Source organism: Ranitomeya imitator, chromosome 1 (genome assembly GCF_032444005.1).
Source record: "Ranitomeya imitator isolate aRanImi1 chromosome 1, aRanImi1.pri, whole genome shotgun sequence".
Classification (NCBI taxonomy): Eukaryota; Metazoa; Chordata; class Amphibia; order Anura; family Dendrobatidae; genus Ranitomeya; species Ranitomeya imitator.
Genome location: NC_091282.1, coordinates 332,302,321 through 332,315,947, shown reverse-complemented (window position 1 = coordinate 332,315,947; position 13,627 = coordinate 332,302,321). Strand labels below are relative to the sequence as shown.

General features: G+C 40.9%; 1 protein-coding gene across 1 annotated transcript in view; it reads left to right on the top strand.

The window, feature by feature from the left end:
- Nucleotides 1–3,037, top strand: part of SGSM1 (small G protein signaling modulator 1) — a 446,836-nt gene extending 443,799 nt beyond the window's left edge. Inside the window, exon 25 of the mRNA XM_069759191.1 lies at nt 2,249–3,037. Within this exon, the coding sequence (XP_069615292.1) occupies nt 2,249–2,337 (89 nt within the window). The 3' untranslated portion in view covers nt 2,338–3,037. The remainder of the gene's footprint in view (nt 1–2,248) is intronic.
- The last annotated feature ends 10,590 nt before the right edge of the window (nt 3,038–13,627 follow it).

Below are 13,627 nucleotides of genomic sequence, written 5' to 3'. Positions count from 1 at the left end.
TGTGAGTTAAGATGAAAAGACAAACGTAGAGATGAAATAGATTCAGCAAAGTGAGGCCCGACTTTCTTAACAGATCGAGGATAGAAAAGGTAACTTTGCGGTCTACACAAAACCCTAAAGAAAACCACGCAAAGGGGGCAAAAAGACCCTCCGTACCGAACTAACGGCACGGAGGTACACCCTTTGCGTCCCAGAGCTTCCAGCAACAAAATAGACAAGCTGGACAGAAAAAATAGCAAACAAATAGCAAAGAAGAACTTAGCTATGCAGAGCAGCAGGCCACAGGAATGATCCAGGGAAAAGCAAGTCCAACACTGGAACATTGACAGGAAGCCAGGATCAAAGCATTAGGTGGAGTTAAGTAGAGAAGCACCTAACGACCTCACCAGATCACCTGAGGGAGGAAACTCAGAAGCCGCAGTACCACTTCCCTCCACCAACAGAAGCTCACAGAGAGAATCAGCCAAAGTACCACTTGTGACCACAGGAGGGAGCTCTGCCACAGAATTCACAACAGCCCTGTACATCACCCGATGTCACTGTTTTACACGGGAGATCGTCGTGGGACACTCATTATTAACTGGACTACAGCGAAAGGTAGTATAGGTTGGTTTATTATGTTATTTTTATTACCGGAGAATCGAGGGCTTCGGGGACTAGGTGTTTGGTAAGTATGAACTCTATGTTATATGTTGTATGTTATGTGTATGTACTGTATGTTAAATGTTGTATGTTCTGTATGTTTGTATTAGTTTTTTTTTTACTACTGAACACAGCCATTGTCTGATGGGACTACTTTCCCATCATCGGCAATGCTGTCTCTGTGAGCATTCATTGCCAGATGGGAGGAGTAGTCCTATCAGACAATTGCTGCTTACACAGACCCACACACACACAGGGACACATGTCATGTGACCGCGATGTCATCACAGGTCCTGCGCACCTGCGCGAGAAGGACCTGCCATGACGTCACGGTCATGTGAGCACGACGTAATCACAGGTCCTGCGCGAGAAGGACCTGCCATGACGTCACGGTCATGTGAATAACTACAAGGGGGCCTTGGAAGGTGAGTATATGTTTATTTTTTAACCTGTGACATACGTGGCTGGGCAATATACTATGTGACTGGCCAATATACTACGTAGCTGGGCAATATACTACGTGGCTCTGTGCTGTATACTGCGTCGCTGTGCAATATACTACGTGGCTCTGTGCTGTATACTACGTCACTGGGCAATATACTACATCACTGGGCAATATACTACGTGACTGGGCAATATATAACGTCACTGGGCAATATACTACGTAACTGGGCAATATACTACGTGCCTGGGCAATATACTACGTCACTGGGCAATATACTACATGGCTGGGCAATATACTACGTGACTGGGCAATATACTACGTGACTGGGCAATATACTACGTGCCTGGGCAATATACTACGTGGCTGGGCAATATACTACATGGCTGGGCAATATACTACGTGACTGGGCAATATACTACGTGACTGGGCAATATACTACGTGCCTGGGCAATATACTACGTGCCTGGGCAATATACTACGTGGCTGGGCAATATATTACGTGACTGGGCAATATACTACGTGACTGGGCAGTATACTACGTGGCTGGGCAATATACTATGTGGTTGGGCAATATACTACGTGGCTGGGCAATATACTACATGGGCTGTGCAATATACTACGTGGCTTGGCAATATACTACGTGGCTGGGCAATATACTACGTGACTGGGCAATATACTACGTGGCTGGGCAATATACTACGTGGCTGGGCAATATACTACGTGGCTGGGCAATATACTATGTGGGCTGTGCAATATACTATGGCTGGGCAATATACTACGTGACTGGGCAATATACTACGTGGACATGCATATTCTAGAATACCCGATGCGTTAGAATCGGGCCACCATCTAGTATATGATATATGTGGTACTTTGATTACTGAGCCATCTCTGCTTGAAAATATCTGTATTCTAAGGCTCAAACTTGTTTTCCATCCTTGCACAGCTAATAGTTTGCTCCAATGTCCAAGTATAAATTAAAATAACTACATAAGTAAAATAATTAACACAGATGGCACAGCTGAAACATACCAGAAACTTCCCTCTGATCTGATGACCAAAAAGTGTACCTGGAACTTTTCGTCACACAATAAATTGATACATTTGTTTATAACTATAATGTAAATGCAAGTCTTTCATCTTTACATTTTTGTTTTCTAGAGATGGCAGAGAGACACAACATAAAGCATATCCTGAAGCTTGCCCGAGATCTTGTGTACAAGGTCCAGACACTGATCGAGAACAAGTAAAGGGGCCTCTTCTAAGAGAGAAGCACAGTCACATCCACCACAGCATGAAATCTCCCACTGCCATGGAGCCCTGGAAATCATTTGTTCAGCAATGCAATCAAGTCCCATCAGAAGTGAAAGGGTTATAAAATATCTTAATGGCCAGTTTATTTACTTTAATAAGTGCCAGGAACTGAAGCCAGTTCTAGTAGCAGAGGAAACCGCTACTGAAAGAAAGGGTTTCCCGTTATTTCCTTATTTAGTTTCTTTTCTTTTTTCCATTTGGCCTTGTTAGTTTATTGTTAAACCAAAGAACTCAATACAAGTTTGATCTTGATTTCAGAAACCCTTCATATAAATAGGTGAGTGTGAATGTGCTAGTAATCCTTGTTAAAATATGATTTTAATTGGATTACAGTTTATAGAGATCAAGATCCAGATTTCTGTAGTTACATGTTAGCACAAACAGAGCAGATTATTTTTCATATCCAGTGATTATTTATTAGTCAACTCATTACCTGCCAGGAGCAGCTACTTTCTACTGTATGCAAATTCCCCAAAGTTGGGCTTGTGTTTTTCCTGTCTGGAGTTTCTGGTTAGACATTTATTACGAAATTTACTTCCTACTATTTGACTGCACAGCTTTATCATTGCAGGGACTATTTATAGGCACAATCTATTGGAGTATAGCAGAGAAAATGTATAAATATATATTGATATTATTTATTTTTTATTGAATCTATTATTTTACATCTTTTATGTTGTGGAATTTACAGTGAGAATGATTGCAGTTGCTAATACCTTGTCAGTTGCGTAATGCTTCTTAAGACCCTTTCCGCACAGCTACACTACTATTGTCCTGTAGATGCAGACAGCAAAGTCCCTATTCTACACTAATTAGGGTGAGATGCATTTTAGCAACAGGGAAAGTTGATGTGCAATGCAAGTAACATTCAAGGTTATGTTAAGCAGATCAAATCTGATAAAACCTTACAATGCAGAAACTCATTTGAAATATGGATGAAAGATTATCTTCATGTAAATCAATTTGCAAAACTTTGATTTGGTTGCAAAATATAGAGAAGCTGAATTCCAGCAAGGCTGCATTGACACTGGTCGAACATGGCCATTAAACGAACGCTGATCGGCTCAATACAAACTGATCTGCAGTCATTTAAGGACACCCACACATCAGTACCCGCACAACAGGCCACACGTACTTCATGGATAGAATTTCAATATTCTTGCAGCTTGTCTCCTGTTTACACAGGGCGATGTGCTGGCGAGAACAATGATTTCTAAACAAGATTACAATTCATTTCACCGGATAAATGAGCATCTTGCTCAATTGTCAAGTGATTGGGCGCCTGTTGAGAATGCTTTTTCTAATTATCAGCCAGTGTAAAGGCACTCTAATCCATCTTACTTGGTTCTCTGCCAATATGTCGGACTTCATTGTGTGCAGAATTATTACACAATTTGTATTTTGGTTTATTGATTTTATTATTGAACAACTACAGTGCTGTGGGTATATCCAAAAGGTTGGTAAACCTGAATATTTAAGAAAATAACTGAGGTTTTGTCTTACTTAGGAGAATATCTAAGTGTGCAGAACTATTCTGCAAATATAATTGTGCCGAATTATTATGCTACTAAATTTTATCATCTCAGTAGTTTGTATTCATCTGTTATAGTGAGAATAATAACCAACAACTTAAAATGTACTTCTGGGCACTGACAGCACGGAAGGATAATTGGCTCCCTGGTTGCTTCATGTTTGATTCTTCTCATATCTTTGGTAGTTGATGTGTGTCTTTTTTTCTTAATACATTTGTTGCAACCCTGTCGACCATTTCCAACATTTTTGATGGTTCTGTGAGCACACCCCAATATACTATCAATCTCAAAAGTGCTACAATTGCATCTCTCTGTAACACTAAGGGTGCTTTCACATTGCGTTCATTAGCCCCGTCGGGGTTTGCGTACAATACCCCGCAAAACTGGATTCGGATCTACGCACCGACGGGACAATAAACTGTAATGGTGCCGTCGAGTGAAAGTGTCCTCTGCCACGTATAATGTTCTCGAGTGTACTCCTACTGGACACTACATCCACTACCACTACATCTGAGTGTTCGCCTCGAGTAGAAGTACGCTCCCGAAAATGATGCACATCAGAGTTGACGTTCACTCTGTTGGCACCATAACAGTCTATGGCCCCGTTGGCACATACGGTTTGCGGGTGGTGTGGAACCAAGCCCCGACGGGGCCAAGAAACAAGTGCTGAATTCAATGTGAAAGCACCATTAACAATTTTTGACTCTTCACAGTCAGTTAAATTAATTTTTTGGCCCAATTTGCCTGAGGAAAATAAGCAGCCTAATAATTCTGCACACCTTGATGAAGGGTGTTGATATCCTTAGGCCATCCCTTCCTTATTACACAAATATACATTGCATGATCGGCTTCATCCAATAAGCTTATAAGCTAATAAGCTTATATAGCCTGAAGTAGGAAAATCTGCATAAAAATTATGATACGGTCAAAATACTCACTTGCCTAATAGTTGTGCACACGGTGTATGGACTGCACTTCTCATGTCAGACCCCATTTGGTCTGCGCTGAATTAACTGGAATAATTATTGCCCAAACACTCTTGGCCCATTATAAAGATAGTCCATAATCAAATTTCAAGCGATAATTCACTTGTTTGTTCTTGATTGCATGTTTTCTGGTGACTCCACACCATTTTGGTTTGTCATCAGCACCTTCACTCTTGTAAACAGACATTTACTTGCAATGCAAACTGAAGGGTTGGATGGAAGGGACACAAATGAGCACAGAAACATTTGTTCATATGAAAAGAGTCTCAGTTATTGAAACATTCAAAACTAGCATAGATTGACTTGGTAGATCACTCATCACTTTTTACAGGCAGTTTATCTGAATTTGAAAATACTGGCATGTCTCTATTTAGGAGCGCTCATAATGTGCGGTTTCATAACAAATTAAGCGATGCAATGGTTTTCATGCCAACAATGGGCTCATTTATGAAAATTAGTCCACAAGAAAAGGAGTTGTCTGTATCAAGTAGGTCAATGCTTTCATTTTCTAACCTGCACTAGAAAAATTCTAGTTGCTGTCAGCAACAGAGCAGCTTTTTTTGCATTGATTTTTCATAATTAAAGTACATTATATACTAAATATCACAGCAAGGCAGGAATAACTATACAAGTACAACACCCTTCTTTCAGTGTGAGAGCCATTCATTATAACTTGCAGGATTAGATACATATGCTTTGTGGCATACCGCTATACTACGCAAAGTGCACTTCTGTGTAAGATCTTTTGTATTGTGGAATTGTCCGTTTCCTGATAAACACAGTTAGTCATCGGGTCTGTCAGGCATCACTGCTCAGCATGAAATTCTGCAAATCTTGCTCAAACTGCTCCTGCTTGGACTTCCGGCCATAATAAAAGATTGAAGTTAGCCTGATAGTATCACCAATTTGTCTTAAATTAGTATTATTTGCTTTTCTAAGTAGAATGGATACTTCAAAAAAAGCTTAAACATATCACTACAATAAAAGTAAGAAATCGCTACTGAAACAACTGTCTACAAATAGAACCTACATAGTACAGTTAGTCATCAGGTAATGTATATGGAAGCTTTAAGTAGCATTTCCCAGGTAGGTTTTTAATCTTATTTTTTTAGATATCTGCCATGGATGTGACAATTTGATTTATGAATTCAGGGTCGTATAGGCAAGGCACCTTGGCATAAACAGTGTTACAAAGTGTTTAATAAAGGCTCCATAAAATTAGAAAATGCTATAATAATCTGCTATTATCATAGGCTCTTACTAAGTACATTTTGTGTCCTCAGATATCAGTGTTTTTAAATAACTTATAAAGATGATGAAAAGTATTTATTTATTCTATTTACTGTACATTTCTGTGTGTCTTTGTAAAAGTCAGTGTGTGTGTGAATCATTTTACCAGTAACAATATCTCTTAAATGTTGCCGACTTATCTTGTAAATGTGTTCAGAGAATTCTGTTTGTGTGAAGAGAAGACAACACATCAAGAGTGGTGTTATTTTTTCAAGGACTACTTTTGTTTTTATATATGGTACAGATCATTATTGTATTGCCTTTATCTATGTGATATCATTTTAGGTGTTTCTTTTGTTGCATCTTTAGAAGCTCTGCAAAACATATGCATAATTGAGTGCCCAAGATCTAAATATAGCTACTATTATATTTTACATCTCGCCAAATCAAAAGGCTTGGGAAGAGATTCCTTTTGAGCTGCAGAGGTTTCTAATCCTCTTTTATTGAAAAACTAATGGACCCAAAACAGGCTAGCTTCAAGTTGGGTTAACGTGCTTATACCTGCTGTATTGACCAACCATCTAATTTGTACAGGGCCTCCCAATGCACTCCCAAGGGAGATAAGCATCAGGCACTTTGAATTCTAACACAAGACCCTTTTGATCTGTGTGAAATAACCACTGCCAAGCTCTCTGGCAGAGGCTTTCCTCACTCTCTCCACTGAGAACACATGAATGCTTAGCCAAGCGTAAGATTGTGTATGGGTGAGTCAGGAGATCATAGAGCTGTCAGCCAAACCATTGTTATCACTTATGTATGGACATTTTTAGTGTTATTATCTGCTACTTAGTAAGAGATGTTACATACATGATTTTTTTTTTACAAGGTACATAAATGTAACATAGTTAGCAAGGCCAAAAAAAAGACATTTGTCCATCCAGTTCAGCCTATATTCCGTCAGAATAAATCCCCAGATCTACGTCCTTCTAAAGAACCTAATAACTGTAAGATAAAATATTGTTACACTCCAGGAAGACATCCAGGCCACTCCTGAACCCCTCGACTGAGTTTGCCATCACCACCTTCTCAAGAAAGGAATTCCAGATTCTCACTGCCCTGACAGTAAAGAATAATCTTCTATATTGGTGGAAAAACCTTCTCTCCTCCAGAGCAGAGAATGTCCCCTTGTAACCGTCACCTTCCTTAGTATAAACAGAGCCTCGAAGAGATATTTGTATTGTCCCCTTATATACTTATACATGGTTATTAGATCGCCCCTCAGTCGTCTTTTTTCTAGACTAAATAATCCTAATTTTGCTAATCTCTCTGGGTATTGTAGTTCTCCATCCCCTTTATTAATTTTGTTTCCCTCCTTTGTACTCGCTCTAGTTCCATTACATCCTTCCTGAGCACCGGTGCCCAAAACTGTACACAGTACTCGATGTGCAGTCTAACCAGGGATTTGAACAGAGGCAGTATAATGCTCTCATCATGTGTATCCAGACCTCTTTTAATGCACCCCATGATCCTGTTTGCCTTGGCAGCCGCTGCCTGGCACTGGCTGCTCCAGGTAAGTTTATCATTAACTAGGATCCCCAAGTCCTTCTCCCTGTCAGATTTACCCAGTGGTTTCCCGTTTAGTGTGTAATGGTGATATTGATTCCTTCTTCACATGTGTATAACTTTACATTTATCATTGTTAAACTGCATCTGCCACCTTCCGGCCCAAGTTTCCAACTTATCCAGATCCATCTGTAGCAGAATACTATCTTCTCTTGTATTGACTGCTTTACATAGTTTTGTATCATCTGCAAATATTGATATTTTACTGTACAAACCTCCTGCCAGATCGTTACTAAATATACTGAAGAGAATAGGTCCCAACACCGACCCCTGTGGTACCCCACTGGTCACAGCGACCCAGTTAGAGAATATACCATTTATAACCACCCTCTGCTTTCTATCACTAAGCCAGTTACTTACCCATTTACACACATTTTCCCCCAGACCCAGCATCCTCATATTATGTACCAACCTCTTGTGTGGCACGGTATCAAACGCTTTGGAAAAATCGAGATATACCACGTCCAATGACTCACCTTGGTCCAGTATATAGCTTACCTCTTCATAAAAACTGATTAGATTGGTTTGACAGGAGCGATTCCTCATAAACCCATGTTGATATGGAGTTAAACAGTTATTCTCATTGAGATAATCCAGAATAAAATCCCTCAGAAACCCTTCAAATATTTTAGCAATAGTAGAGGTTAGACTTACTGGCCTATAATTTCCAGGTTCACTTTTAGAGCCCTTTTTGAATATTGGTACCACATTTGCTATGTGCTAGTCCTGTGGAAAAGACCCCATCACTATAGAGTCCCTAAATATAAGAAATAATTGCTTGTCTATTACATTACTTAGATCTCTTAGTACTCGTGGGTGTATGCCATTTATCTATTTTAATCTTATTTAGCCAGTTTCGCACCTCTTCTTGGGTTAGATTGGTGACCCTTATTATAGGGTTTTCTTTTTCTCTCTGCATTTCACCTAGCATTTCATTTTCCACCGTGAATATGGTGGCGAAGGTGTTTAACCCCTTAATGACCGCCAATACGTCTTTTAACTGACGTGAGATATAAGAGAATAGCCTCCCCATACAGGTGACAATCCTGCAGCTGTTGGTTGTGCACTATAGCTGACAATTTGCTGTATCAGCGATGATCAGTATTTGCACCTTTCAAATCTGTTTAACCCCTTAGATGCTGCTGTCAATAGTGACTACATAATTAGAAATGGTTAACAGAGTGTGGGGGCTTCCTCTTTATCTAAACTGGTGCTCTCAGATCATGATTTTGTGGTCCTGATGTTTGCCATGGCAATTCATGTCCAAATAGTGGCCTTAGGCTATGTGCACACTTTGCGGTTTTTACTGCGGAACCGCGGCGATTTTGATGCTGCGGGTCCGCAGCAGTTTCCATTGCGTTTACAGTAACATGTAAACCAATGGGAAACCGCAAACCGCTGTGCAGATGCTGCGGGAAAAACCTCACAGAAACACAGCGGTTTATAACCCGCAGCATGTCACTTCTTTGTGCAGAATCGCAGCGATTCTGCACCCATAGAAATGCATTGATCCGCTTACTTCCCGCATGGGGCTGTGCCCACCATGCGGGAAGTAAGCGGATAATGTGTGGGTTATACCCGGGTTGGAGGAGAGGAGACTCTCCTCCAGGCCCCGGGAACCATATTTGTGGTTAAAAAAAGAATTAAAATAAAAAATAATGTTATACTCACCTCTCAGCGCTGCACGCGGCCGTCCGGTCTGGGTTGCTGTGCGAGCAGGGCCTGCGGTGACGTCGTGGTCACATGACTGTGACGTCACGAAGGTCCTTCTCGCACAGCATCTTTGGAACCGGACCGCCGCCTGCAGCGCCGAGGAGATCGGGACGTCAGAGGGTGAGTATATCATTATTTTTTATTTTTAACATTACTATTGATGCTGCATATGCAGCATCAATAGTAGGAAATCCCACAGCGGAAACCGCAGGACAAAACGTGATAAATCTGCAGGGATAACCGAAGCGGTTTTGCCCTGCAGATTTATCAAATCCGCTGTGGGAGAACCCGCAGGGACCCGACGCAACGTGTGAACATGGCCTTAGAGTCTGACTGCTCTAGTAATCTGATAAGAAGTTAGAGGCATTTAGGTGGTAAAAATACACATTTTCATTTCTGTCATACCACTTTGCATTAATTCCTGTAAAGCACCTGAAGGGTTAATAAACTACCTGACAGCAGTTTTCAATATGTTTTCAAAATTATCTGGGGGAAAATGTGTGTAAATGGGTCAGTAACTGGCTTAGTGATAGAAAGCAGAGGGTGGTTATAAATGGTATAGTCTCTAACTGGGTCGCTGTGACCAGTGGGGTACCGCAGGGGTCAGTATTGGGACCTGTTCTCTTCAACATATTCATTAATGATCTGGTAGAAGGTTTACACAGTAAAATATCGATATTTGCAGATGATACAAAACTATGTAAAGCAGTTAATACAAGAGAAGATAGTATTCTGCTACAGATGGATCTGGATAAGTTGGAAACTTGGGCTGAAAGGTGGCAGATGAGGTTTAACAATGATAAATGTAAGGTTATACACATGGGAAGAAGGAATCAATATCACCATTACACACTGAATGGGAAACCACTGGGTAAATCTGACAGGGAGAAGGACTTGGGGATCCTAGTTAATGATAAACTTACCTGGAGCAGCCAGTGCCAGGCAGCAGCTGCCAAGGCAAACAGGATCATGGGGTGCATTAAAAGAGGTCTGGATACACATGATGAGAGCATTATACTGCCTCTGTACAAATCCCTAGTTAGACCGCACATGGAGTACTGTGTCCAGTTTTGGGCACCGGTGCTCAGGAAGGATATAATGGAACTAGAGAGAGTACAAAGGAGGGCAACAAAATTAATAAAGGGGATGAGAGAACTACAATACCCAGATAGATTAGCGAAATTAGGATTATTTAGTCTAGAAAAAAGACGACTGAGGGGCGATGTAATAACCATGTATAAGTTTATAAGGGGACAATACAAATATCTCGCTGAGGATCTGTTTATACCAAGGAAGGTGACGGGCACAAGGGGGCATTCTTTGCGTCTGGAGGAGAGAAGGTTTTTCCACCAACATAGAAGAGGATTCTTTACTGTTAGGGCAGTGAGAATCTGGAATTGCTTGCCTGAGGAGGTGGTGATGGCGAACTCAGTCGAGGGGTTCAAGAGAGGCCTGGATGTCTTCCTGGAGCAGAACAATATTGTATCATACAATTATTAGGTTCTGTAGAAGGACGTAGATCTGGGGATTTATTATGATGGAATATAGGCTGAACTGGATGGACAAATGTCTTTTTTCGGCCTTACTAACTATGTTACTATGTTACTATGTAATATGTCTAGGGGTGCTGTTTTTAAAATGGTATCACGTTTGGGGTTTTCTCAATATATGGGACCCCTAAAGTCACTTCAAACATGTATAAGTCCCTAAAAAAAAAAAAAATTTTGTAAATTTCCTTGAAAAAATTAAAAAATGCTGCTACATTTTAAAACCTCCTAAAATGCTAACAAAATAAAATAACATTTTACAAATGGTGCTGATGTAAAGCAGACGTGGGAAATGTTATTTATTAATGGCTTGCTGTGGTATGACTATCTGGATTAAAGGGATAATCATTCAAATTTAGAAAATTGCTAATGTTAACATTTTTCTCAAATTTTTTTTATTTTTTATAAACACAAAACATATTGACCTAAATTTACCATTATCATAAAGTATAATGTGTCCCGAAAAAACAAACTCAAAATCACTGGGATTTGTTGAAGCATTGCAGAGTTATTACCACATAAAGTGACACTGGTCAGATTTCAAAAATTTGGCTCTGTCACTGAGGGGTTCATACTGCTCAAAAAAATAAAGGGAACACTTAAACAACAGAATATAACTCCAAGTAAATCAAACTTTTGTGAAATCAAACTGTCCACTTAGGAAGCAACACTGATTGACAATCAATTACACATGCTGTTGTTCAAATGGAATAGACAATAGATGGAAATTATTGGCAATTATCAAGACACACTCAATAAAGGAGTAGTTCTGCAGGTGGGGACCACAGACCACATCTCAGTACCAATGCTTTCTGGCTGATGTTTTCGTTACTTTTGAATGTTGGTTGTGCTTTCACACTCGTGGTAGCACGAGACGGACTCTACAACCCACACAAGAGGCTCAGGTAGTGCAGCTCATCCAGGATGACACATGAATTTGAGCTGTGGCAAGAAGGTTTGCTGTGTTTGTCAGAGTAGTGTCCAGAGACTGGAGGCGCTATCAGGAGACAAGCCAGTACACCAGGAGATGTGGAGGGGGCCGTAAGAGGGCAACAACCCAGCAGCAGGACCGCTACCTCAGCCTTTGTGCAAGGAGGAACAGGAGGAGCACTGCCAGAGCCCTGCAAAATGACCTCCATCAGGCCACAAGGCCACAAATGTGCATGTGTCTGCAAAAACGGTTAGAAACTAACGTCCACAGATGGGGGTTGTGCTCACCACCCAACACCGTGCAAGACGATTGGCATTTGTCTCAGAACACCAGGATTGGCAAATTCACCACTGGCGCCCTGTGCTCTTCACAGATGAAAGCAGGTGCACACTGTGCACATGTGACAGATACGACAGAGTCTGAAGATGCCGTGTAGAGCAATGTGCTGCCTGCAACATCCTTCAGCAAGACCGGTTTGGCAGTGGGTCAGTAATGGTGTGGGGTGGCATTTCTTTGGAGGGACGCACAGCCCTCCATGTGCCCGCCAGAGGTAGCCTGACTGCCATTAGGTACCAAGATGAGATCCTCAGACCCCTTGTGAGACCATATGCTGGTGCGGTTGGCCCTGGGTTCCTCCTAATGCAGGACAATGCCAGACCTCTTATGGCTGAAGTGTGTCAGCAGTTCCTGCAACATGAAGGCATTGAAGCTATGGACTGGTCTGTCCATTCCCCAGACCTGAATCCGATTGAACACATCTGGGACATCATGTCTCGCACTATCCACCAACATTGCACCACAGACTGTCCAGGAGTTGGCGGATGCTTTAGTCCAGAACTGGGAGGAGATCCCTCAGGAGACCATCTGCCGCCTCATCAGGAGCATGCCCAGGCATTGTAGGGAGGTCATACAGGCACATGGAGGCAACACACACACAACTGAACATCATTTCCTTGTCTTGAGTCATTTCCACTGAAGTTGGATAGGCTTATAATTTGATTTTCCACTTTGATTTTGAGTATCATTCCCAATCGAGACCTCCATGGGATATTCATTTTTATTTACATTGATCATTTTTATGTTTTATTGTTCTCAACACATTCCACTATATATTGAATAAAGATTTGCAACTGAAATATTTCAGAGATATCTAGGATGTGGTATTTTAGTGTTCCCTTTATTTCTTTGAGCAGTGTATATTAGCTTTTTCCTCGTAATCTACAACCATTCTTTCCTCACAATTTTTTAAGGGGACTACACTTTCACTTATGATTCTTTTACTATTGATATAGTTGAAGAACAGTTTGTCATTAGTTTCTCTCCGTAGCAATGTGCTTCTCTTTCCTTTTTGTTAGCTTTAATTAGTTTTTTTAGGTAAAGTATTTTTCTCCCTATAGTTTTTTAGAGCTTCAACGGTTCCATCCTGCTTTAGTAGTTTAAATGCTTTCTTTTTACTGTTAATTGCCCCTTTCTTTGTTTAGCCACATTGGGTTTTTCCCACTTGCTCGCACACTCCTAGACCCACTCTCCTGGCCATGATTTAATCGTTTGAATAGAGTACGGAATTTTGATAAGGATCGGTGAGTGCTATCCATCTTCTTTTTTCCATGATATTTATTATGATGTTTATTCTGGAGGAGCACCGGAATCCCAAAGTACAGCCT